The sequence below is a fragment of the Phoxinus phoxinus genome (genome assembly GCF_949152265.1).
Source record: "Phoxinus phoxinus genome assembly, chromosome: 2".
NCBI lineage: Eukaryota > Metazoa > Chordata > Actinopteri > Cypriniformes > Leuciscidae > Phoxinus > Phoxinus phoxinus.
The window spans coordinates 12090822-12118279 of NC_136877.1; the positions used below are offsets into that span (position 1 = coordinate 12090822).

The 27458-nt window shown below is 39.2% G+C and overlaps 3 protein-coding genes across 6 annotated transcripts in view; 2 read left to right on the top strand and 1 right to left on the bottom strand.

Annotated features, from left to right (window-relative positions):
- LOC306994415 (solute carrier family 24 member 2) overlaps nucleotides 1-7181 on the top strand; it is a 97327-nt gene extending 90146 nt beyond the window's left edge. For all 4 annotated transcript variants that reach the window (XM_079604900.1, XM_079604902.1, XM_079604901.1 and 1 more), the window contains 2 exons: nucleotides 286-452; nucleotides 2735-7181. In XM_079604900.1, coding sequence (XP_079461026.1) covers nucleotides 286-452; nucleotides 2735-2984 — 417 coding nt within the window. In that variant the 3' untranslated portion in view covers nucleotides 2985-7181. The remainder of the gene's footprint in view (nucleotides 1-285; nucleotides 453-2734) is intronic.
- A 3000-nt stretch (nucleotides 7182-10181) lies between these two features.
- Nucleotides 10182-11304, bottom strand: LOC306987715 (uncharacterized protein; the record flags this gene model as incomplete). Its single annotated transcript, XM_079592223.1, has 4 exons — nucleotides 11236-11304; nucleotides 10853-11039; nucleotides 10559-10680; nucleotides 10182-10460 (listed from the first exon to the last, which is right to left on the bottom strand). The coding sequence occupies exons 1-4, from the start codon at nucleotides 11272-11274 to the stop codon at nucleotides 10182-10184; spliced, it is 627 nt and encodes a 208-aa protein (XP_079448349.1). The 5' UTR covers nucleotides 11275-11304.
- Nucleotides 11305-22069: 10765 nt separating this feature from the next.
- The window catches only part of arhgef40 (Rho guanine nucleotide exchange factor (GEF) 40), a 44668-nt gene continuing 39279 nt past the window's right edge, over nucleotides 22070-27458 (top strand). The window contains 1 exon segment of the mRNA XM_079592235.1: nucleotides 22070-22204. Coding sequence (XP_079448361.1) covers nucleotides 22202-22204 — 3 coding nt within the window. The 5' untranslated portion in view covers nucleotides 22070-22201.

Sequence of the window (27458 nt, forward strand, 5' to 3'; positions counted from 1 at the left end):
CTTTAGTATGTTAGTCAACATCAAAATAAGTGCACTTCTTTTTAGCAAAACAAAAGTTTTTTTAAACATTATGTTTTAAAATGTATTTTAAATGTGCCCTTACTAAAAGTGTTCTTAAGTGTGTTAAAAAAATGTAGTCATGAAAGTGTGCTCTTTTATCCTTTTTTGGATCTCTACTGGCAGTGTGCTACTGATGTTAAGCCCAAATGGGATTTGAGGCCAAATATGTATGTGCCAAGTTATGAACTTCACCAGTCTGGTTGTTTTGTGCTAATATTCCTGCAGGTTGGAGAGACTATAGGAATCACAGAGGAGATTATGGGCCTGACAATACTAGCGGCTGGAACCTCCATCCCTGACCTTATTACCAGTGTAATTGTGGCCCGCAAGGGTCTGGGCGACATGGCTGTGTCCAGTTCTGTGGGCTCTAATATATTCGACATTACTGTGGGGTAGGATTTTTATTATTTTTATTTTGTTAAAGAAATTAATACTTTTATTCAATAAGGATGCATTAAATTTATCAAAAGTGGCAGTAAACCCATTTATGTTTAAAATATATATATACATATTTCAAATAATCACTGTTCTTTTAAACTTTCTATTCATCAGAAAATCCTGAAAACAATTTTTGATCAGTTTCCTCAAAAATATGAAGCAGCTCAACTGTTATCAACATTGGTAATACAGAATGTTTCTTCAGCAGCAAATCATCATATTAGAATGATTTCTGAAGGATCATGTGACAATGAAGACTGAGTAATGATGGAATCATTAGGCTACATCACAGGAATAAATACCATTTCACAATATAAAACAGTTATTTTAGATTTTAATCATATTTCACAATTATTACTGTATTTTTGATCAAATAAATGCATCCTTGGTGAGCATATATATTGTCTTAATGCAAGGCGAGGAGGAAAGTTAGAGTGGCTTGCAGAGATTTGCAGAGATTAGTTGAGTCTCATGGTCAGGAAGCCTTAAAACAATCAATCAACCCCTACATCGCCACAAGTTGTTAGGGAGGGTTTCAAGAAAAGTCCTCCTCCCTCATTCAAAAACAAACTCCAGCATATTCAGTTGTCAGACATGACTGGAACTTCAAAACGGACCGGATTCTATTTTACTACTGTATGTGCCCGCTGGGATCCATCTGTACCACATGTATGCAGACGACACACAGTTATATTTGTCAAACGCACTCAGATTTGGTTGTTCTGTCCTGTTTTCATGGACTTTCAGTTTGTTTTCATCAGTCACGTGTGTTTTGTTTTTTTTGTCTTAGTGTGTAGACTTTTTTGCTCATATGTGACAGATTGGATGTGTTCTATGACCGTGTAAACAGGAAAAAAAAACGCATGCATTCGGATATTCCGAGATCGGTTTCAGGCCTCGTTCATATGTGAAAATAAATCAGTAATGTGCCAATGCGACTGTCATGTAAACAGGCAGGTCGGATTTTCTGAGGCATTAGGCAAAGTATCCTTGGTTTAATGACGAGAACAACCCCGATGCGCATCTGCAAAGGGACGGATGGCCCGACGAAACGTTGTGTCGTCGTAGGAGAGGAATGTGGACAAACGTTGACACAACATATCAAAGGGTGGCTTGCTTATCCTAAAACCCACTGCTCCTCGTTAAAGCCCACCACAATATGCTCCCTCCAGTCCTGAGATGTCTTTCGCACACAATACTGAAGCATATGCGCAGGCTGCAATGATGGCCCTTTTCATCCTCCTCCGCCTCAAAATCGTGGTGATGTTTGGCGAACTTCGCATATATCGCAGAGCTAGTACCAAGCATATTTTGGTTCGTCCATCTGTGCAAGAACCCCCTCTAAGCATGCGCGATGTTTCAGATAATATGTCAAGTGTAAACGCATTAATCGGATATGGGTTACAATTGAAAGAACGTGTAAACAGATGGTAAAAAACGTATATAGGCAACAAATCAGAATTGGTCATCAAGACCTGCAGTGTAACCGAGGGCTTAGTTTCCCGCCAGTCATCAGATCATCACACCTGTTCGTCATCTCCTCATTATCACTGCGTATTTAAGTTCATCACCTTCTCTCTGTGCTTGTTTGTGTGTTACACACACTGTTACGTCGCCTTCATCTTCGCATATTACCTGAGTTTGTTTTCATTAAAAGACACTTTTGTTCATTGAAACCTTTTTGAACGCTCCATCTTCTTCTTGTGACAATATTTTCCACTTAAAGCTGGAAATGAGCAGTATTTGAAGTTCCTATTGGTCTGTCTGAGTGAGGTCAAAGTCTGGCTGTCTAATCATTTTCTTCAGCTTAATGAAAGAAAATTTGAGATAATAATACTTGGTCCACTAAAAGTCAAAAGAGATGATAGCCAGTACTATTGCTCCCCTAGGAATAACGGTGAAAGACATTTAAGTGTTAAATGTGTTTTTCCAATCTTCTATTGTCCAATTTTTGTGAGCCCGTGAGAATTGTATCCTAAGTTTCCTGCTCTTAGCTGACAGGATTGGCACCAGGTGTGGTCTTCTGCTGCTATGTACCTGCATACCTCGGTTGTACTAAGTTGTTACTTGAGATACTATTGCCTTTCTATCTGCTATATATACACACATGCTTCCCATCCTATGTAGATAGTAGAGGCAGCTCACTTGGTTAATGTTTTGTTTTGTAAAACTCAGTTAATGTTTTGTTCTGTACATTAATGATGTTCAGAGCCCTAAACTTTTCTTTTTTTCCCAGGTTACCGTTCCCATGGCTTCTGTTCTCCTTTTTAAACAATATGAGCTCAGTAAGGGTGAGTAGTAACGGTCTGTTCTGTGCCATCGTGCTACTCTTCCTCATGCTCATCTTCGTCATCATCTCCATTGCCGCCTGTAAGTGGAAAATGAGCAAACTGCTGGGCTTCATCATGTTCCTGCTCTATATCGTCTTCCTGGTGGTCAGCGTCCTGTTGGAGGACAAGGTCATCGCCTGCCCTATCTCTATCTAACGTCTGTTCTCATTTACACACACACACACACACACACACACACACACACACACACCAACATGAAGCTAAAATCATGTACCTGCTGACTTTACCTCACCTCTGTAGTGATTTATTTACTTATGACCTTATGACAAAGAGTTTCTGGCCTGTGTGTGTTTATGGGGTTTTACACACTTAAACAAATGTTTTAATATGAATATTTTTCTTGTTTTCCAATAAAAATATCTAAATATCCTAAAAGAAGATAACTGAGATAACAGAAAACTGAACTGTCTACTTGTTTTCAGAGAATATCTATTATATTTAAACAGAATATATCTGTTTATTTTTGGTAGAAGTTTTTTTCTTCTCGGTTTAAGAATGAACTTAAAAATTGTTCCATTTTTCTTAAAACAAAAATAAGATAAAAGTATTACTACTTGCACTTTTTTTTGTTTTTGTTTTTTGGCTCCACTAGTTGAAGTGCAATTGAAGGTATGATATGATCTTAAACTAGGGCTGTAACGGTAAACCAAACTCAAATTGGTTCATAACTGATTACACACTCTTGTACAAAATCATGTTAACTGGATGAGATTCATCGACAGTGTTAAAACCTCAGATTTTATAGATTTATTTATTTATTAATTTTCAACATGCAAGTTCAGTTTGCGCAGTGGTTCGGGAGCCGAATGATCTCTGATTATTTCTTCACTGGCACGTCAGCGCTTTAATCACTCTGTAGGAGGCACTAAGGATTTATATCCAGACAGACGCTGTGATTATAGCAGCCGGCGTTTGGTCATTTCTCAGTCTCTGTAGGCCAATTGTTCATGCAGTGAATGTGCTGCACTATTGACTAATAGGTGGTCTGGAGCAATCTTTCCATGATATGACTGATATATTCTTCAAAATAGTTTTGACTTTGCATGAGATAATGGCCATTGTTCATTTTCGGATTTATTTATTTTTTAATATTTCTATTATGTTTGTATGCTAAACACACATGTTGAGAACATGAGAAAACTTTCTTGTAATGGTGGTAGTAAATAGAAGTACAGTGTATGCTGCATGTTTGACAATTCCAGCACGTTTTAATGGGTATTTATTTATATTTTTGTTCATTTACATAATATAATCCAGCCAGCAGACCCTTTCAGCTTTATAATATAGCAAATAAACAAACAAAATAGTTTATTTAATGTTTATTTTTTTATGAAATGCAAATTCTTTTAATCATAATGGAATGCTAAATTAGTCTGTAAACCATTACCTCCCTAGCTTTAATAAAATGACAGGCAAAGATTGACATAATGTATTTTAGATACAGTGGACTTATTTATTGATATGTTGAATGTTGTTAAAGCAAAAACACCTTCAAATATAATTTTTCAGTTCTGCTCTGTTGTTTCAGTTTATGGTGAAAGTATGTAACATTTATTGGCTGTCACTTGTATGCATTGGAAACAGTGGCAAATAATATATTTAGGTGTTTTCCAGGATGCCATACTGGAGTTTTTTTAACTGATTATTTATATGATATTAATTTAAGTAGGCTATTTAAATATTTGTGTTTTTTTTTTCTTTACATATTGCCTTGTGTGTCAAGAGGCCAAAGTAGCCAGAACTACATTGAATTTTGAACATATTGTTTAACCTGGCATGTCATCCTTCCTCTGTAGACACTGTTTTTATCCTTTTATTTTAGTTTTTATTTCAGGGAACCACAAATGAGCAAAATGACTGCATGTTGCTTCCCCAAGCATACAAAAAAAAAAGCCTTTAATATTCACTCATTTATAGAAAATTCGCGTTAAATAATATTATAAATGCGATGGAAATGTGTAGATGCTTATAGTCTGTAGTTAAGTGTAAAAAAAAAAAACTACCTAGGAAAAAAATGATATAGCACTTCCAGCTGCTGAAACGACGTGCAGTGATTTCCCTAAATAGTTGGCGTAGCACAATCCCTGTATTTGGACTGGAAATCAGCCCATTCCGAGACGGTAAAGTAGGCAAAAAGTTCAGATGCATGCATGAAAATGTGTAGCCTAATTCAAGATGTGCTCATTGCTTTACTGTAAGGTTCAAAGACCAAATATTTGCATAATGGTTTGCTTAACAAATAGTCCTTCGGTAACGAAAGAGTAATGTGCTAGCACTGTCTTACGTTCTCTAGATAAGTAAAAACACAAGAATTTATGAGTAGCGTGATCCATGTTACCACTAAGGGTGCTTAGGACTCTTTGTAATCTGTACAGACACTAACTAAGCGCAGAACTCGCTGATCAAGAACATCCACATAGGCTACTGTACACTAGCGTACAACTTCTTCCAAATAGTGATTTTATTTGTGGAGGCAGTCGCTCTATTTGTATTTTATTTATTTATTATTATTATTTTGGAGGCAGACGTTCTATTTATTTTATTTGTAAAAAAAACAACAACAAAAAACATTTTATTAGTATTTTGAAAAAAATAAATGTTGGCTTGACTCAAGTCGAATGCAGTTGCCTACAGGCGCATTGTTACCTTAGCAAATACTGCCCTCTAGTGTGCCATCTTTATTTTTGTAGCTATGATTCAACCAAATACAGATCTAAACAAAGTCATATGTTTCCCTTTCGTTCAGTGTTTACTCCACCAACGCCTGTTGGAAGCCTATTCTTTGTGAACAGACAAACACATGCACTGAAATGCTTAGGCCGAACTGTATGGGCTACTATTTTTTTATTTTATAATTCTTTGGAAGAAAATACAATATCCTTGTCAGCCCAATATGTTATGGAAATCATGTTTAATTCTCTAGCACAAACTACCTTATTTTACAATGCAGAATTTTCTGTGAATGTGCAGACTTCCGAATCATCCGCTTAATATCTTGAAGAATAAGTAGGCTACAATAAACTGTAACTATTTGCGCTACAAACCAGTGTTTATAATGTTGCATTGTTTATAATTACGACAATATATTAAAATAATATGTTAAGAAATATAGTTTGCAATAGGCCTATCAACCAACATAGCAAGCTGTTTTGATACAGCAAGCGGATGAACCGGAAGCCAGATACATTCAGTTTACAAATGGCTGCTCTTACATTAAAAAATAAAGTGGATTCAAATCTTATATTGCTGCATGTATCTTTCCATTTCAGTGGTCCACGGGTTACATCTGGAAAGAACTGTATAAGGCTTTTATTTTCTGAACCAATAAATCGTATTTCAGCAAATCTGACTGACAAAGGGAACATGTGAATGTGTAGGCTATTAAATATATGAATATGGAGATAGTGAGTTGAACTAATGCTATTTATTATATGAATAAACATAGAAATGTTCAAACATTGAAAGGTTTTTAATAATAATAAAAAACAGATGATGAAGAAAAAAGGAAATGTCACTGATTAAAGCAATGTAGCTATTTCTAGGCATTTAAAATGTGTTTTGTTTATTCATGTTTTCTTGTTTTTCCCCATATTTTAACACTCAAATTTACGTATCAGTAGTAGTTTTCTATCCTAACTTGTTACACCATGATATTTATAAATTTTTCTCATTGACATCTGCCTTTCATAATTATTTTGTATTTTATTTGATGTGTTTTGTCTTATAAGAGGGCTGTAGAAATACGCAGTATTCAAGTGCCCCTGCTTTATCCTGTTCCATGCTTTCTTGCAGGGTAAGGACTATTTTAAGTTTGTCTTGTGTCAAACATAGCAACATTGATATGCACTTTGCATAATTATGTGTCTGTTTATTTAGCCTATTGTTTGTTTGCTCTGAATGAGACTGAAGCTGAATGCTTGGCCTGAATTTACATAAATCTGGAGTTTAAAAAATCTGGTGACTTTAAAGGAGTGAAAATGCTAATTCTGTTCACTTGTTCTCTTTCTGGCCCCTGTCTCTGTCTCCACTGTTGTCTTTCTTTTTTCATAAAACTGCACTTTTGTACTGAATCACGAGATTCACGCCTAGTTATAGACATGGCATGCAAACAATCACTCCATCACTCAGTGTTTAATGTTCCATTTCACGTGAGTAATTTCGAATGTACATATATACAGATAGGCTACTAATAAAATCAGAATATAGAGAAACTGTTTATGTAAATGCAAAGTATGTAATAAAAGAAATAAAGGCAAATATAAGGGCAAATTTTCTGTGGTGAATGAAGTTTTTCATAGCAACTGCAAAGATGTGAAATAAAGTTGAAACTCACTCACCAACAAGACTCCCTTTTCTTTATTCTACACATAAAATATATATTTCCACTTTATATTGTCTTACAGTATTTCACAATTGCTAAGACACTGACTAAACCCCATTCTCTGAACCAAATTCTCAAAGGCCTAAGCCTATATATATGTCAAATAAATATCTTTGCAAATCACATGCATTCTTTGTGCAAATCTCTGAACACATTCTCACTTACTAAAACACATTTTGCACTGTGATGCACTTGTGTTGCAAAACGGTAAAGACAAGTGGCAAAATTTAAACACTACTACAACACAGTTGTCATTGTTTACACAACGGCTCAAAATGGTTCACACTTGTTTCTAATGATGTGATCAAACCAACTGTACAATATCACAGTTATAGGCAAGCTCAAGAGTGCACTGAATATCCATAACAAATGTATGGAAACAATCTGAGAGGGAGAGGAGGAAGACTTCTGTGCAATAGTTAGTGGACTAGGAGGCAGAGGACGAGAAAGAGCAAGTTGTGGAGTGTGTTGTCAAGGCTCGATCATGCACACAAGAGGGTTTTTCCTTTTGCCTGGCAAGAGATATCATTGCAGTGAAATCCAATTGCTGTGATGTGGAGTCCTAAGGCCAGACCCAGGACGAAAATGTGAATTTGCAGTTGCACAACTTTTGGGAACACTTTAATTAAAGGTGATGTACTTACTATAGTAATAACAGTAAATTGTGCATAATTACAAGTAACTAACCCTAAACCAAACCCTAACCATAACTCTATAGTAACTACTGTACATGTACTGTAGTTAGTTTTTTTTTCTTTTTTCTTCAATTGCTAACAAGCATCGTTTAATACTGAAGCCACATTTTCAAAACTCTTCACACATTCAGCTAAACAGAAGTCTGTGCGGAGTCGGACCAAACTGTGAATATTTTTTTTTTGCTTTTACACAAAATGCATTCAATGATCACATTTTCCAAAATCCATTAACACTTGTCACTCATACTTCACCATCTGCAAAACTATATCTGTAGCACATTTTTCGAATGCTGACACTGCTTTCAAAACTGATAAAAGCACATTCAAATCAGGATGATGGTAAACTCTCTGCATTTCTACAGGAATTCAATTGAAATGTAAAATCTTAGCAAAATATTTACAATGAAATTAAATCATTATTCCAAACACAACTATTTGCAATTTCAGCAGAATGCCGACCCAGGTATCATATTTTTAGTTCTTTTTTTCCGGTTAATTTTTGGTAAATTGGAATGGCCTCAGAATATATATATTTTTTGCAAACATACAGTAGATCAAGGATGACACATAGGTGGGAAAAGAAGATTGGCATCTACACACCCTCACAGTACTGTACATCCCACCATCCATCCATCTATTCCATACTTTTTCAAAGCGCTTGTCCTATGTAGGGTCATGGGGAGGCTGGAGTCTTTCCCAGCGTCTCATTAAGCAGGAAAACACCATGGAAAGATGACCGGTCCATCACAGGGACGACACACATGCACATACACTCTCACCTACAGGCAAATTTACAATCTCCAATTCACCTGTCATGTATGGGTTAAACCCTGAAGAAACCAACGTCAACACGGAGAGAACATGCAAACTCCACACAGAAAGGCCTCCTGCACAGCTGGGACTCCAATACTGCACATACGGGATTACACTATACATGTTAATTATTTATTTTTTCAGTAAAGCTTTTTATCTTTCGCAGGTAAATTACTATGAGTGAAGATATAGAAAAAAACTATAAAATTGCTGCATTTCTTATTCATTCTTTGTGCCATAATACAGTATAATTAAAATATATTATTCTCACCCTATAATAGTCACAGTTGTGTTCTGTTTAGTTTGTTTTCATTGGACTTGTATTCAGTTGTCACGTGAAAAATACGCATCCCAGTCTGGATCCTATGTGGGTTTCAGAGAAGCAGATGATGCCTTTGCCATGATGTAGTGAAGAAGTCTGCTGCCTACTACATTATATTTCTTGAATAAATATATATACTTCATATACTTTGTTTCCTGTAATGTTTGATTCAACCACGTTTATTTTGTGTTTAACTGGTAAACAAAATTTGTTTTATTTTTGTAAATACAATTTGTAAAAATGTTCAGTATCGTGTTTGAAGTTTCTAAATAAATTATAATACTCATACTTTTTTCAACAAAGAAACGTTACTGATGTTTTATTTCTAAATTGTGTTGCTGTTATCACATCAATGCTTTTCCTTCAAGACAACTGTTCTGTAACATGACATATAAATAACAAAACATTGTTTTAAACTAAAAAATTTAACAATTTTAAACTAAAAAAGAAAATAAACAGTGAAAAATAATAATACTTGTATTAAAGTCCCACTAAGGCATAAGAGTCTATGTAAAGCATCCAGAGGCTTTACTTGGAAAATCTTGACTGGTGCTTTTGAAATAGCATCTTCTTTGGCAGGTTTTGGCTTTTGTGCAATATTTGCTGGTAATGTGGGAACAGTGAGTTGAGATGACTCGTCTGGAACAGCTATGTTTGGGTTTCTACGGTACTCCAGAACTACATTAACCAGTTCATCTCTAAATGTTTGTGTGGTTGGTTCAAACTGTTTCTTAGCTACCCACTCCTTGGAGTGCTTGGGAAACACAACATTGTAGCGTTGTACTATTAGAAAGAAATAAGACATACACGTTACTGTGCAATATATTATTAGCCTAATGTTAAACTTCTGACCCATTCATACAAATAAACACTTTGCATTACATTTCATAATTTGGAATTCACTATTGTTTGAAACTTTTGTTGTGGTAATGTTCTTTACCAGAGGTGGTTGTGGCCTGTTTACGATGTACATTTTCATTATGATCTATAATTGCAAGCTGTGTGCATGCAGACATGGAAGAGTAATGAAAGTGCAAGTTCTTCGGACAGTACTTCAGTAGCATGGAGTGGAAAACTTCAAGCTTTTCTGTAAAATAAGGAAACATAATTAGCCTGGTGTTCTAAGTAATCACTTTCAACATAAACACACACAATGTGTTTTTGGTGTAACATGTATGCGTTAACAGGGACATTTGCTGCAGGTCCTTCAGAATACCTTTGTCCAGAACTATTTTCTCCAGCGTATGGTATGCACGAGACTCTTTCATAATCCACCTCTTCCGTCTCTGTTGGTCAGGATTGAGGGCAGGATGGAGACATCTCTGTTCTAGCCCATCCTCGGTCCAACTATGTTCCCCAGAGATGTGATGAAGTATTGACTTCCATTTCCAGATTAAGTCCTACATAACATAAGTTAAACATTTCATTATTTAATTTTAATTTAATCTACTTGAATATCATCTTTGTAATGTTATATGGTGTACAAATAAAAACTTACTTCAGTTTCACCTCCACAACTAGAGCAGCAATACCACAAATGGTTGCAGATGCACTTGATCCAGGGCTGGAGATCTCTGTTGTCCTTGTATCTTGACAAGGACAATAATTTCTTTAGCAACCCTGAGAAAAAAAAATATTGATACAAAATATAATTGAATGTATATTAAAAAAAGTATGTTTTTAATTACTAAAAGTAATCCTTGAGTAAAGGTTCACAACCAATCGAATTGTGAAAATTAAAAACAGTGTTGTTCATTTGCAAAATGAAATTTTAACTGACACAATTTCTTACCCTTCACCACATGCCAAATGTCAAACTCGTGGTGAATAAATGGATAATCCTCCCGCATGATCTTTCCTATGGATGGTGATCTGTCAGTGGTCAACACATCTACTTTGATGCCTTTCTCCAAAATTTGATTTAGGCCTCTTTTAAACCCAATAGGCTCCATGGCCGTTGAGCTAGATGCTTCTGTTACCTAAAAAAAATAAGATACAACAAACATATTCTTTATATTGTTGAAACATGTTTCATCTTTCTGTATAGTGTTTTCACTTAGGGTGTAATATTTTGTAAGTTTGTACATTAATTTACAAAGTATATTACCCATTGTGGTGTTTACTAATTAAAATATTGCATAATTGTACACTGTATTTATCAACATGTACACTCACCTGCACCAACTCAAAGTGTACAATTTTATCCGTTGTCATCCATAAGACTATTTGTGTTATATTTTGCAGAAAAACCAGGGCTGTAGCAGGTACGACATAAGATGAAGCAAAAATTGTTTTGTTTTTCGTATTTCGTTTAATTATTGTAAGAAAGGTGTTTCATTTACCTGTCTGATCTCCCATCCCCATAATGCACCTCACTCTGTAATGCATTTTGAATCTGTAAATCATTCAGAATCCCTGCTTGTTTTTCTTTGTAAGCATCAACTGCAGGAATGAGGTATGAAGACTGCATTAAATAGAAAGCGGTTTTCTTTGGCACCTGTAAGTTCAGCAGTGCAGCCCAATCAGCAAAGTTGACATAAGTTACACCACTGAATACGACAATTGCTTCAAGTTTAAAGGCATTCCCCGAACATCTTCACGTGAACTCCAACGGCCCTGATGTTTGTTCTCACATTCCCACAGCACTTCGATAAGGCTCCCCGAGCCTTTTTTCTCGGTTTCAGTAATTAGTGCTCCACAATCCTGACATCTTCTAAACATCTTCATCACATTTGATTCGTTTACAATCCATTTTCTTTCCTTTCACTTCTCATTTTCTCTATCTTCCTCTGTAGTTGTAGTTGACGTAGATGATGTCGAGCTGGCAAGAACAAAACTTGTGTCCTTGTCTGATGGACATTGTATTGAAAGCATGCTGATATATCCCAGATGTTGATGGACCTGTCCTACTGTCAAATGATTCTGGACTTCTAAGCGTGAACTTGAGTCCAGCCATAATTCCTTGATTCTCTTCTTTGCTGCTATGTTTGACTGTAGTTGACTGTGGAACACCCTCTAGTGCTGATACATCCAGGACAACTTTCTCCTGATCCTTTTCTGTTGATGTGCAAAGCAGACTTGGCTGAGCCTGTACAGCAGGATTCCTTGATGTTTCCTAAAACAATTCCTAATGCAATTGTACATGTTTACATACATGTAGAAGTTAAAGTGAAAGTAACAATGTGAACAGCGTATACTGTTCACATTGTTACCTTCTGGCAGACGCTATAGGAGCATGAAAGCCAGATCATCCAGACTTAAAAACAGTTTTTATCCACAGACCATCAGGCTGTTGAATGACTCAGTCTTTTGACAACTCCATACTCGCATTCTAATCACTGTTTGCAATACACTGTGAATGTTTGCATTGTTCAATGTATGCTTTTTATGATGCCTTTTAATGTTTCTCTGCCGAATGTAATTCTACACTTGCATCTTTTAAATATATTGTGTGTATATTGTGTACATTTTATATTCTATATTGTGGGAAACCTTTGGAACTTAAGAATTTCATTGCATGGTGTAAAATCTGTGCATATGACAAATAAACATCTTGAATCTTGAATTTAACTAAAAGTAGTTATATAAACCACTGTTTGACAACATTATCCAAACAACACGACAACTGGGCAAAACATTGCATGACAAAACACATACGAGTACTTACTGACTGATATAAACGTATTGGGGGGAAGGTGATGTATGTCCCAGATGTTGATGGACCTGTCCTACTTGGAATTGATTCTGGACTTTTAAGCATCAATTTGAGTCCTGCCACAATTCCTTCATTCTCTTCTTTGCTGCTATGTTTGACTGGAGTTGACTGTGGAACACCTTCAAAAAATGCTGATGCACCCAGGACATCTGTCTCATCATCCTTTTGTGTAGCTGTGTAACAGAGACATGATTGAGTAGTAACAACAGGATCCCCTTGTGTTTCCTACAACAATAGATCATACATGATTACATTTTAAAAGAAAAACAAAACAAAAAAGTGTGTCCATGACATTTTAACGTAAAACTTAACTCTGTATTCGATAAAATTAGGAAATAAAATATATTAAATCAATATTTAATGTCCCTTAACTTACTTATGATGTAATGTACAGACAGACGATTGTTATCGTGAAATAAGCCCCTAAAGTGGGATACAAGACTGTATGGATTTATATAAACAACCTGCTGCATATTTATTATTCCTTACATGTAGCATCGCAATCAATACACAATACAATACACCCTACAGTACAGAGTACTCAATACATACCGGATTTTGCTGGAAAAGCAGCACAGGTACAGGCACGGCTGACAATTTCAGAAGTCGTTTTGTATTTCCCATCTTTGCCTCGTAATCTTCTGGGCTGAAATGTTTACTGCATCCGATATCGCAAGAGTTTTTGCTTTGGTGTATTTATATCCCAACCAATAGCGAGCAGCCATAACTGCAATCGCTCTGAATCATGTACTGGGAATCTGTGAAATGTTACTTGTGCATCTTCCTTTGACGCCCGCGCGCGTAACCTTACAGTTTTAAATAAGTTTTAGCATCCAGGGTAGATGCATGACCGAACCATCCATCCATCTTCTTCCGCTTATCCGGGGCGTAGATTGACCGGTAAATCGAGAGCTTCGCCTTGCGGCTTAGCTCTTTCTTCACTACGACAGACCGGTACATCGACCGCATTACTGCGGAAGCTGCACCGATCCGTCTGCCAATCTCCCGTTCCATCCTTCCCTCACTCGTGAACAAGACCCCAAGATACTTGAACTCCTCCACTTGAGGCAGGAACTCTCCACCAACCTGAAGTGAGCAAGCCAACCTTTTCCGACTGAGGACCATGGCCTCGGATTTGGAGGTGCTGATTCTCATCCCAGCCGCTTCACACTCGGCTGCAAACCGTCCCAGTGCATGCTGAAGGTCCTGGTCTGAAGGGGCCAACACGACAACATCATCCGCAAAGAGCAGAGACAAAATCGTGTGGTCCCCGAACCCGACACCCCCCGGCCCCTGGCTGCGCCTAGAAATTCTGTCCATAAATATTATGAACAGAAAGGGCAGCCCTGTCGAAGTCCAAAATGCACCGGGAACAAGTCTGACTTACTGCTGGCAATACGAACCAAGCTCCTGCTCCGGTCGTATAGGGACCGGACAGCCCATAGCAAAGGACCCCGGACCCCATACTCCCGGAGCACCTTCCACAGGCCGCCTCGAGGGACACAGTCGAATGCCTTCTCCAAATCCACAAAGCACATGTGGATTGGTTGGGCAAACTCCCATGAACCCTCCAGCACCCTAGAGAGGGTATAGAGCTGGTCCAGTGTTCCATGGCCGGGACGAAAACCGCACTGTTCCTCCTGAATCCGAGGTTCTGCTAACGGCCGCATTCTCCTCTCCAGTACCCTGGCATAGACTTTCCCGGGGAGGCTGAGAAGTGTGATCCCCCTGTAGTTGGAACACACCCTCCGGTCCCCCTTCTTAAAAAGAGGGACCACCACCTCAGTCTGCCATCCCAGAGGTACTGTCCCCGACCGCCACGCGATGCTGTAGAGACGTGTCAGCCAAGACAGCCCCACAACATCCAGAGACTTGAGGTACTCAGGGCGGTTCTCATCCACCCCCGGTGCCTTGCCACAGAGGAGTTTTTTGACTACCTCTGTGACTTCAGCTTGGGTGATGGATGAGTCCACTTCCGAGCCCTCAGCCTCTGCTTCCTCAATGGAAGACGTGACAGCGGGATTGAGGAGATCCTCGAAGTATTCCTTCCACCGTCCGACGACATCCCCAGTTGAGGTCAACAGCTGCCCACCTCCACCGTAAACAGCGTTGGCGGGGCACTGCTTCCCTCTCCTGAGGCGCCGGACGGTTTGCCAGAATCTCTTCGAGGCCAGCCGGTAGTCCTTCTCCATGACCTCACCGAACTCCTCCCAGGCCCGAGTTTTTGCCTCCACAACCAGCCGGGCTGCACTCCGCTTGGCCTGCCGGTACCTATCAGCTGCCTCAGGAGTCCCACAAGCCAACCAGGCCCGATAGGACTCCTTCTTCAGCTTGACGGCATCCTTTACTTCTGGGGTCCACCACCGGGTTCGGGGATTGCCGCCTCGACAGGCACCGGAGACCTTACGGCCACAGCACCGAGAGGCTGCGTCGACAATAGAGGTGGAGAACATGGTCCACTCGGACTCAATATCTCCAGCCTCCCTCGGGATCCGGTCGAAGCTCCGCCGGAGGTGGGAGTTGAAGATCTCTCTGACAGGAGACTCGGCCAAACGTTCCCAGCAGACCCTTACAGTACGCTTGGGTCTGCCGAGTCTGTCCAGCTTCCTCCCCCGCCATCGGATCCAACTCACCACCAGGTGGTGATCAGTTGACAGCTCCGCCCCTCTCTTCACCCGAGTGTCCAAGACATATGGCCGGAGGTCAGATGAAACGACCACAAAGCCGATCATCGACCTACGGCCTCCTTATGCTTGAACATGGTGTTCGTTATAGACAAACAGTAACTGGCACAGAAGTCCAATAACTGAACACTGCTCGGGTTCAGATCAGGGGGGCCGTTCCTCCCAATCACGCCCCTCCAGGTGTCACTGTCGCTGCCCACGTGGGCGTTGAAGTCCCCCAGTAGAACGACAGAGTCCCCAGTCGGAGCACTTTCCAGCACCCCTCCCAGAGACCCCAAGAAGGCCGTGTGCTCTACACTGCCGTTTGGCCCGTAGGCACACACGACAGTGAGAGACCTATCCCCGACCCGTAGGCGCAGGGAAACGACCCTCTCGTTCACCGGGGTAAACTCCAACACATGGCGGCTGAGCTCGGGGGCTATAAGCAAACCCACACCAGCCCGCCGCCTTTCACCATGGGCAACTCCAGAGTTGTGAAGAGTAGGGCTGGGTATCGATTACAATTTCAAGAATCGATTCGATTCCGATTCTCAAGATCTTGAATCGATTATCATTATTCGATTCGATTCGATCCGATCTGATCCGATCTTATATTTTTAAAATCAACAGTTTTAACTGTTCATGAACAATCAAGTGTTTGTATTAAATAACATTCACAAACATACATTAATGTTGTAAAAATGTTTTGTTCACTCAATGTGTTGATGTTAGATAAGGCATTAAGTAATGTTAATGAATGGTATCTTAATGTAGTGTTACCAACTAAACAGGAGATAAAACGTGTTTTATTTGACTTGACTGTCCTTTTATTTAATCCAAAACTGCGTTCATATTTAAAAGGCCTTTTAAACTAGATACAACCGCACACGATACCACTTTAGGGGCCGTTCACATATCGCGTTTTATGCGCGTGCAAATTCAGTGAGAAGCACTTCAATGCATCTCAACAGGTCATGTGACAAAAACCAGCGGCCTTTTCGTAACAACATGGAAAGCTCGGCCGAACAGCTGATCATAGCTGTACAGGGCGGCTTTTTATTTCTCATCTCAATTAATATATCTAGTAGTAAAGCTAATGCAAGGGCTAGAAATCAATAATTTTTTTGATGATACTTCCTCTTCATCATTGAGCAGTTTGCACCGCTTTCTCCTCTCCACAAGCGCGTGCTTTCCCGTTGCGTCTGCCGTTGCTATGCAACCATGAACAGAGATGCGCCTGGAAAACGAATTTGCACGTGCAAAAAACGCGTTATGTGAACGGCTCTTTCCTCCTTTCTGGTCAACAAGTGGATTCAGAGAAACCGCATTAGCAGCGCCGCCGGTCGCCATGTCTCAGTGTGTTTATGGGGAAAATGTAGGCCTATTATTAAATCGGAGTTACGGATCGATCTTTAGAAATTAATATGAAAATCGATTCAGAATTGGTGAATCGATTTTTTCAACACAGCCCTAGTGAAGAGTCCATCCTCTCTCAAGGAGGGTGGTTCCAGATCCCAAGCCGTGCGTAGAGGTGATCCCGACTATCTCTAGTCGAAACCTCTCAACCTCCCGCACAATCTCAGGCTCCTTCCCTGTCAGCGAGGTGACGTTCCACGTCCCCAGAGCTAATTTCCGTGTCCAGGGATCAGGTTGTCGAGGCCCCCACATTCGACTGCCGCCCGATCTTCTAAGCACCGGCCCCTTGCGGTCCCTCCTGCAGGTGGTGAGCCCACGGAAAGACGGCCCCACGTCGCTCCTTCAGGCTGAGCCCGGCTGGACCCCGTGGGGGGAGGCCCGGCCACCAGGCGCTCGCATACGAGACCCAACCCCAGGCCTGGCTCCAGGGTAGGGCCCCGGCTGCGCCATATCGGCCGACGTCACGGTCCTTATTGTGTTGTACATCATAAAGGGTTTTTTGAACCACTCTTAGTCTGACCCGTCGCCTAGGACCTGTTTGCCTTGGGAGACCCTACCAGGGGCATATAGCCCCGGACAACATAGCTCCTAGGGTCATTCGGGTACTCAAACCCCTCCACCATGACCGAACCATTTTAAGCCTAATAAAAAACTTAAGTATAGCTAAATCAAATAACTCTTCACGGAAATCCTGAGTGGAGTTTTGTTTTACTCTGCGCTGGCGCATTCGTTCTACTTCACGACGGTTCCTACGCTACGTCCTACGTCGACTTCCATCACCCGTGAACGCGCGTCGACCGTTGCCGGAAGCCAGATAATTTCATTTATAAAGTTTTAAATATGTATATTTTTACGACAAAACCGCACGGATTACCCTCAGAAGGCCTTCGTTTATCCCCCTGGAGTCGGATGGATTACTTTTGTGAAGGATGTATGCACATTTTGGGACTTGAAGGAGGTGGACCCCATAGCTTCATATTATATCCACTGAAAGGTCTAAGACATTTTCTAAAATAACTGAAAATGTGTTCGTCTGAAAAAAGATTGACATATACATCTCGAACGGCTTGAGGGTGAGTAATGCATGGGTTAAATATCATTTTTGGCTATCTAACTATCCCTTTAAGGTACAAGGGAGCAGTGCCAGTGGTTGTTCTGTAGGCAACCGTCAGTGACTTGAATTTGATGCGAGCGGCAACCGGCAACCAGTGCAATTTTGTGAGGAGAGGAGTGACATGTGCTCTCTTCGGCTCGTTGAAGACCACTCTAGCTGCTGCATTCTGGATCAGTTGTAGAGGTTTGACAGTGCAAGCTGGGAGACCAGCCAGGAGAGCATTACAATAGTTCAGGAGTTGTGTAGCATGCTCTGATAGGAATGGCCTGATCCTTCTGATGTTGTACAAGGCAAATCTACATGACCGGGCAGTGCTAGCAATGTGGTCTGTGAAGTTCAATTGGTCATCAATTACAACTCCAAGGTTCCTGGCTGATCTTGACAGAGTTATGGATGACGAGCCTAGCTGAATAGTGAAGTTGTGATGAAGTGCTGGGTTAGCCGGGATTACAAGTAGCTCTGTCTTCGCAAGGTTTAGTTGAAGGTGGTGGTCCTTCATCCAGCCAGAAATGTCTGTCAGGCAGGCTGAGATGCGAGCGGCTACCGTCGGATCATCAGGCTGGAATGAGAGGTAGAGTTGTGTGTCATCAGCGTAGCAGTGATAGGAAAAGCCATGTTTCTGAATCACAGATCCTAGTGATGTCAGATGGAGAAGAGAAGTGGTCAAAGCACTGAGCCCTGAGGCACACCAGCAGCTAGATGTTGGGTCTTAGACAGCTCACCATTCCACGACACTCTAAAGGACCTACCCGAGAGATAAGACTTGAACCACAGGAGTGCAGTTCCCGAGATGCCCTTCATCTTTAAGATTGACAGGAGGATCTGGTGGTTAACTGTGTCAAAGGCAGCATACAGATCCAGCAGGATGAGAACTGAGGACTGAGGATTTAGAGTGGGTTTCTTAAGCAGTGGGGTTACCTGAGCCTGCTTGAATGCTGTGGGAAACGTACCAGTGTGAAGAGTAATTGCACGGCGGGTTACGCAATACTCGTCCCTTCACTCAGGGAACCGAGGTTATGTTTAGTAACTGAGACGTACCCTTTCAAGAGTACTCTCGTATTGTGTAAGGCTAGCTTACGCTATGGGAACCCCATTTAAAATGCTGTGCGTACGTACAAACCCACACATACTATAGCCCGGAAGGTAGCCCAGGGGATATGTATAACTAGACCAGACAGCGTCGGGCCTTATAATTGTTATATAGTGCTTAAATGTTTTTTTTCTATATGGATAACCTTAGCTTGCAAAGCAGGAACCTCCAAGTTATAGAACTTGATAAACATGGACGGAGAGGCCCAGCCTGCTGCCGCACAGATATCTTCAAGTGGTATTCCACTGGACAAAGCGCAAGATGAAGCCATGCCTCTAGTGGAATGAGCTCTGATGCCCATGGGGCAGCATGGCAATTTTTCAGACGCAAGTTTCAGTGGATATGGTGCATGTTCATATCTCTGTGCAGTAAGTGAAACAGGGCAGGTCAGTTGCTCACTCATCATGGGGAAAGCGAGAGTAGCCCCTACCAAGTTAATGGCTATCCCAAGGCTTGAACTGTGGTCAGCTGTGACTTCAATCCTTAACGGTTATGTCATCAGAAGGGAACTTGAAGTTGAAAACCTGCAAGAGTATTACTGGACTGATTCGATGGTGGTTCTCGGCTATGTGAATAACGATGCCAAGAGATTCCACACATTTGTAGCCAACCGAATTCAAAGCATAAAATCCAGTACATGCCCTGAACAGTGGCGTCATGTCAGCTCTGAAAACAACCCTGCTGACCACGCCTCACGAGGGCTGAGTGCCATTCAGCTGAAAGAGTCTAACTGGCTAAAGGGACCCGACTTTCTGTGGCAGCGGAATCTCTCACACAAAGAGGAAACTGTGGGAGAAATAGAAATGACTGACCCGGAGCTTCGGAAAGCCTACGTTTGCACAGTTAAGACAAAGGAAATGAATTCAATGGTGAACCGCTTTACTAAATTTTTCCGACTTCCGGCATTGAGGGCTGTCGCCAGGCTCAAGAGATGCATCAGAGAATTTAAGAGAGTTCAGCCAAGAACAAATGAAGCAACTAGTCTTGAAGAAAGAAAAGAAGCTGAAATAGCCATTATCAAGCTGGTGCAAGAAGATGCCTTCGCTGGAGATGTCCAAAAGATCAAGCTCTAGAAAGAAGGTACAAGCACAACAGTTTGCGTCAGTTAAACACCTTCATGGACAAGAATGGTGTCCTCAAGAAGAGCAGAAGAGAGAACAGAGACATCTCATCCCTTTACATTCAGTGGTATAGATTGTTTCGGCCCCTTCATCGTAAAGGAGGGAAGAAAGGAATTAAAGCGATATGGATTGCTATTTACCTCCTTGTGCTCTAGAGCCGTTCACATAGAAACACTTGACGATCTGACCACAGACGCTTTCATGAATGCACTTCGAGTGTTCATAGCCATCAGAGGACCTGTACGCCAATTAAGATGTGATCAGGGAACAAATTTCATGGGCACCTGAAGAGAGTTTTCTAAATTGATCAAAGGGATGGATCAAGAACGTCTGCGAACAATCAGTTGTGAATTTGTAGTGAATGTTCCCTCAGTGAGTCACATGGGCAGAGTCTGGGAGCGCCAGATTCGAACGATCCGAAGTATCCTGACCGCCATGCTCGACAGGTCTGCAAGTAGACTTGATACCACAACTCTGAGGACATTCCTTTACGAGACAATGGCCATAATCAACAGCAGACCGCTTAGCGTTGAACATCTTCACGATCCTGCCAGTCTAGATCCCCTCACTCCTAATCACATACTAACCATGAAATCTGCAATCATTCTGCCACCTGCAGGACAGTTCGATGAAGAAGACATCTATTTGCGTAAAAGGTGGAGAAGAGTGCAGTTCTTAGCCAATGAATTTTGGCAAAGATGGAAACGTGAATATCTGTTGAATCTCTAATAACGTCAAAACATCTCGAAATTCACAAGTAAACGACATTGTGATTCTACAAGATGACAATGCTCGAAGAAACGAATGGAAGCTTGCCAGAGTGATAGAAGCTTACCCTAGTTCAGATGGCAAGGGAAAACGACAAACTAGATCAGTTTACCTAGAAAGGGCTATTCACAAGGTAGTTACTTTACTTGAAGCCAATTAAGTCACATACACATCACGACTACACTCATTAAGGACTAAAGGCATGAATCAAATTATTTTCATATGATTTGTTCTAAGAAAATTCCCACATTTCGAGTAAATGAGTGATTTTGGTGGGAGTGTAATTGCTGTTAACAGATGTTCTATGCATTTGTTTCATAATTCATTCATTTATAATTAAATCCTGTTACTCCACATCATGCCAGAACTCCCACCACACACCAGTTTACTGGTGGAGAGCTTACAGCTTACTTACTTACTGGAACTTGTCGTATGGATGGATCCAATGCTAAGACTGTGAATGTATGGCATGCTGCTTTTGATATTGTGTCAACTTTTTTAACATCCATGTTATTTTTTTTATTTTATATTATTATTAAAATATACTACATTCTATATTTGTATTTTATTTTTATATTCTTGAAGTCTACCAGGGGTGGTATGGGGTGGGTTCTAGATTTGTATAGTTGCTTTTTGCTTTGCATTTTTGTGTTTCTTGACTTTAAAATAAAAAACTTGTAAAAAAAAAAAAAAAAAAGAGAATAGCCCACTTCTCTTCTCCTGTAATGTGATTTTTACAGTTGACCACCAGATGGAGACATTTATCATGTTTTTATTAAATAACGGTATGTGTTTGTGCCATACAGCATTGGTCTAAACCAGTGAATTTACAAGGAGATTCTACTGTGTCAAAATTTCACAAAATGATTGTCGCAGATTGTCTGACACGAAATGACTTAAATGTGACAGTTTTAAAACAGCCTAATAAATAATCATAACTAAATGTACTAAATGCAGACTGATCAACTACAAAACTCGAGTAAATCAGAATGGTCAGTGTTTCTTCATGCAGATGATGGCAGTGGAGGACAGTGGAAAGAATGACTGCGACTTACTGTAGCTCTTGTTCAGATGGGAGGGACTGACATGCCTCTCACCCTCCCTCCACCACCAGACTCCCGCATTTCACAAAACTTTAGACTGAGAAACACCGAAGCGACGGTTTAATTCGAGCAAAGGGGTCGTTTGTCTGATGTGGATGTTCAGAAACAGAATTAAGAGAGATGTAGTCAGTCCGGACGGTCGCGTGAAGTGATGGTGAGTCCAGCTGTCTTTCAGAAATGTTTACATTTATTACATTTGGTCATTTGGCATTTATTAGCAAAAACGTTTAAAACAACAACAAAAAAACACGATTAATCTTAAAGAGGTTGTAACAGAAATGGTGCGATAGCTGATACAAAGTTACAAAATCGACCTGAATGTGGACTTTTTAGAGGAACTTTTACATCGGTATGCTGGAATCGATGATTCGTCCACAATTTCGTTCAAAATGCTACAACATCATCATTCATAGCTGTATTTAAAAGGAATAGGTCTATTTTCGTTTGAAACGACAGTATGGGATGCGTAATCCTCACAGAACCACATTGCTGGTCAAAATGCCTCTGCTACCACAGTTTAATGTATGGGGTGGTCAAAATAAAATGACAAAAAGGTTCTTAAAGCTTCTCACACAGAAGGGACCCCATATTATTGTACTACAGTTTTACAGTGCTGATAATATTGCAGTTAGGCTAGGTGGAAAGAAACCATGGATACTATGGTAAATAAGAATACAGTAGGAAAAACTGAAGGTGGGAATTCCCCCTCATCTCATCTGAACTTATGAGGAAAAAACTGCAGGACACACATGATCAAACCCAGGACTTCATGGTTTCTGGACTTTCTTTATGACCGCGTTTCATGTGAATATAATTTAATATAATAGGCTATAATAGAATATGAGTGAAGTAAAACTAATATAATAGAGTATTAAAACGAAACAGTTGAATACTGGTTTAGTTAAACCAAATAAAATAGAATTATTAAAAAAACGAATTAGAAAAGTAAAGTTAAATGAATTAGAAGAGTAAAGTTTAATGAATAGAATAGAGTATCTGAATATAATTGAATAAGTCTGACTTGAAGCAAATAGTATTGGCTATATAGGAATAAGAGAATGTGGAACTAATAGAATAGTGAAATAAAACAAAATAGGACATATTTTATAGCACAAAACAACATTAGTTTCCATGACTTTCACATTCACATATCACATACATTTCAGTTTCATATTCTAAACAAGATTATTAGCGAAATAAAACATAAAGAGAGTAAAAAAAATAGCTAAATATAATAGAATTAAGGGAAGTTGAACCAATAGAATAGAGTAATTTGATAGCAGAATAGTTGAGCAAACTTATTAAGAGTAAAGGTCAACGAATGGAAGAAGTCTGGAGTGAAACAAAAATAATAGAATTGCCTAGCCAATTTTTTTTTGTTTGTTTGTTCTGAAGCCGTTAAACTGTGATTTTCAAATACGATTAATCAGGCTTTTGAGGATTGTTTATTTGTACGTCTCTCAATCATCATTGCATTGTATTATATGAACAGAATTGCATACTTAAACAAAAAAGAATTCACGAGTTCACACTTACATATAATTTGAGGGGGTAAAGTTTAATGCGTATTTGGCGTGCTGGCCGGGGGGAGGGCTCCGAGCTCGGAGTTCGGCCCGAACCCAGAGTACTCCCCCCTATGTAAGTGCTTAGGACTAGAAGCGTGGAGAAGGGGTGGAGGAGGGATGCTGCAAAACTGTCAATGGGATGAGGTGAGACTGCTGAGTGTATACCTTTTACCATTGATTGCTGAGTGCTCTCCACTTGCGTTAATTATCTGAACGTGCTCCTCCCGAACTTTGTTAATAAAACATCATTAGGACTAAACAGAACAAACAGAATGGTATATTTTAAATATTGTAATTGGTTTCCATGACTTTCACACCGTGTGACTGTGAATGGCTCTGTGAGCTCATTACACACAGATAATACGTGGTAATAGTGATAATCAGCTGTAATGAGGTTATTGCGGTGTTCTGGACGTCCTGTATCAGTCCCAAACACTCACAGACGCTTGTTACTGTCCATCTGTTGGCATGTTTACAAATACAAACTGAGGCAGATGAGGGCCGAATGCTGATGTGACTGCAGCTGCTGCCAGTGTTTGGTGTGTGTGTGTGGGACAGGGTGGAGCAGTCTGGCTGGGATATATAGAGACAGAGAGAGGGAGACTGTTTTACTTTGAGAGAAATGAAAAGATGTGATGGTGGTTTGGGTGAAGTTGCATTTTCCACATAAGACCTCAAATAGAGGCAGATGATTAATTTTCAGTTGGGAGAGGTGAGAGTACACGGAAAAATACATCAATACACACTCACAAACAGAACGTCACAAGCAATTCATAGTGCACAATGTATACGTTTAAAATCTAAATAATATTAGTACACAAGCTGGGGTAGAAGGGAAATGCACAACAAATAGGAGGACACACATGCACACACATTTTATCTTATGCTTAAGCCACCCTTATAATGTCTGAATGTCATTGCATTAGATAACAAAACTTCAAACCAAAGTGTTAAAGATGGCACAGGTAAAACCTTTCACAAAAAGGATTTTGTTGCATTAGAAATGGTAACACAGCCATGTAGAAAAAACAACTATTGTGCCTCTTTGTGGTGATTATTGAACACGTTGATGGTTAAAGTGATGAACCACACAAGGACACCTGTATGAACTTGAGGACAACTGACTTAATACATCTTCTAAGAATCAGCAAAACACCAGCTGATTCAAAGACATTGAAGACAAAATTATGAAAAAAAGCAAAGTCAGTGTGTTTGTTTGCAGTTGACCCTTACTTTGTTTTTATTATGCAATGACATTCAAACATTTTAGTGTCCAAGGCAGGCTTGAGTTTCAAAACTCGGGGCCACTGTAGATACAGGCATACACAGTTTTTATTGGACAGATCAGTTGTGCACAACAAAAACAATGTAAAGTCCAGTAATGGTCGAAATATATTCAGCACAAGTAGTGAATGCAGTTGTTTCTTAATTTACACATTGTGTTCAGACTGTAATATTGCAACTGTAATATTGCATATTGCAACAATACTCATTGCATTGCAAATACTGTGACTTTAGTTACATCAGAGACTTGAACCATGATTTGCCATTTGCTAATTGGTTGTAGCATTAATTGGACAGAAATTGGTGCAGTGCAGGATGAGTAATCAATATTTTGGTCTCTTTTTGTCGGATAAACGTGATTTTAAATGCATATATCCGTGCGAGTATATATGGAAATAAACACATATGAGCACATGTACTGTACACAACGTTGAAAAGTTTGTGGGCAGTCAGATTGTTGTATTAATTAAATTAATACTTTTATTCAGCGAGGACATTAAAATGATCAAAATTGACTGTAAAGACGTCTATAATCTAACAAAATATTTCTATTTCAAATACAGTAAATGCTTATATTTCAAACTTTATCTACCGGTATTCATCAGATGATCCTGATAAACGTGTCACAACAGAAACATGAAGCAGCACAACTGTTTTCCATATTGATAATAATCAAAAATGTTGAGCGGATCTCTAAAGGATCATGTGACACTGAAGACTGGTATAATGATGCTGAAAACTCAACTTTGCAACATTTGACAATATATTCACATAGGAAAAAGTAATTTTAAATTGCAACAGTATTTCGCATAAGAGATTTCTTTAAAAAAAATACCAATCCGAACCTTTTGAACATTAGTGTATTTGAATGCCACTTTTTGCACAAATGTCTATAATATAACACACGAAAATAGACTAAATTTGGACTTCTTTCTCTATGAGATAAGACTGCTAGTCACGTTTAAGTTCCTAATGTCTTCAAATAGAAACCGGTTGGAGACATCACTTAGCCTACTTCATGATTTAAGACGAAAGAAACTGTTGGATCAGATGAGTCTGAGGGTAAAGTTCCTCTTAGAAAGAGGAAAGAGTTCTTACTGAATATTTTTTCTATCTTTTCCTCCATTCACCCTCTCTTTTGTTCCCTCATTTGCCTGCATCTGGATTTTATCATTCTGTTCTTCAGCAGTGTCTGTCTTTCACTATCTCTCTCTTTCTGTATCTCTTGCTCTCGACTGACTCTTCCAGTAGGATCTGCTGACAAAGAGAGGAAATTGAGTATAACAATGACACACACATGCACGCATGATTTCATCATTTTGATAAAACAGGTCGCAACCTTTTCAGTTGCATTAAATACTTCATTAAATTCCTCACAAACAATGAGAGATTCACACAACAATTTTCAGAAACTCTTGAACTAAGGATGTTTAAAATAACAGATTTTCCTAAATTGACTTGTGGGTTTGTCTGAAAAATGAGTCTTAAGGATGTCCTGAATTATCAGACACATTTCTTAGCGGGTGTCGACCCAGGATGTGTTTAAAAACAGCTAGCAGAGCTTAAATTATGGATTTTTAGACCAAACGCAGCAGTCCTACACAAAACCTTTACTCTCTGTTATGTCATTCCAAACCAAAAATAGTTTTGTTAGTATTTTATTTCATTCCAAGACAAGAACTAAAGGGCTGTTAAGCTGCAAACAAAGACATTGCAAAAAAATATATAATTCTTACTTAGTATTTTTGTCTTGTTTCCAGTCCAATTATCTAAAAAATCTCAAATAAAGATGCATTTACTAGACAAGTAAAATGCCATAATATACTATCTAAGATATAAGATATTGTCTTGTGTTCTGAAAAAAAATAAAAAAATAAGTGAGTTTTTGCTGAAACCAAGCAAAATGGAAAATAAATAAAATAAATAAATAAGAAAAATAAATAATTCAAACGGAAACAGGATTATTTTTCTTACCCCATTGGCAGATAACTTTGATTGTTTTAAGCAAAAACTCACTTAATTGTGACTTTTTTCCTCCCCAGAAAACAATACATAATATCTTATGGCATTTTACGACTTTAGAAAATGCATCTTAATTTAAGTGTATTTAGATATTTGGACTGGAAACAAGAAACAAATACAGAGTGAGAAAAGCATTTTTTGCAGTGAGGTACCATAAAAAAACATATTCATCACATATATCTATGAATTAATTAAATTATGATTGTATTAGATGACATGGAATATAGTGCACAAATTTGTGCAAAAATCTGGTAAAAAATAAATAGAAAAAAATAAAACACACCTTTCCATTCTCACATTCTCTTTTTTTCACTAAGAAATAAAAACATATGCATGTGTTAATATCTTCACAATGGTGTTAGTGTTTGAATTGAGTTTGATATCTGGTAATCTGTCCATATCATTGTGTCCACAGCAAATGTGAACTGTATAGAAAAGTGGAAAGATTCTGACCTATCTAGCTAACCGAAAGAGAATACTATTGTTTTTTCTTTCACTGGACAAGATGATTAGCTAGATTTTGAACATTTATACTGC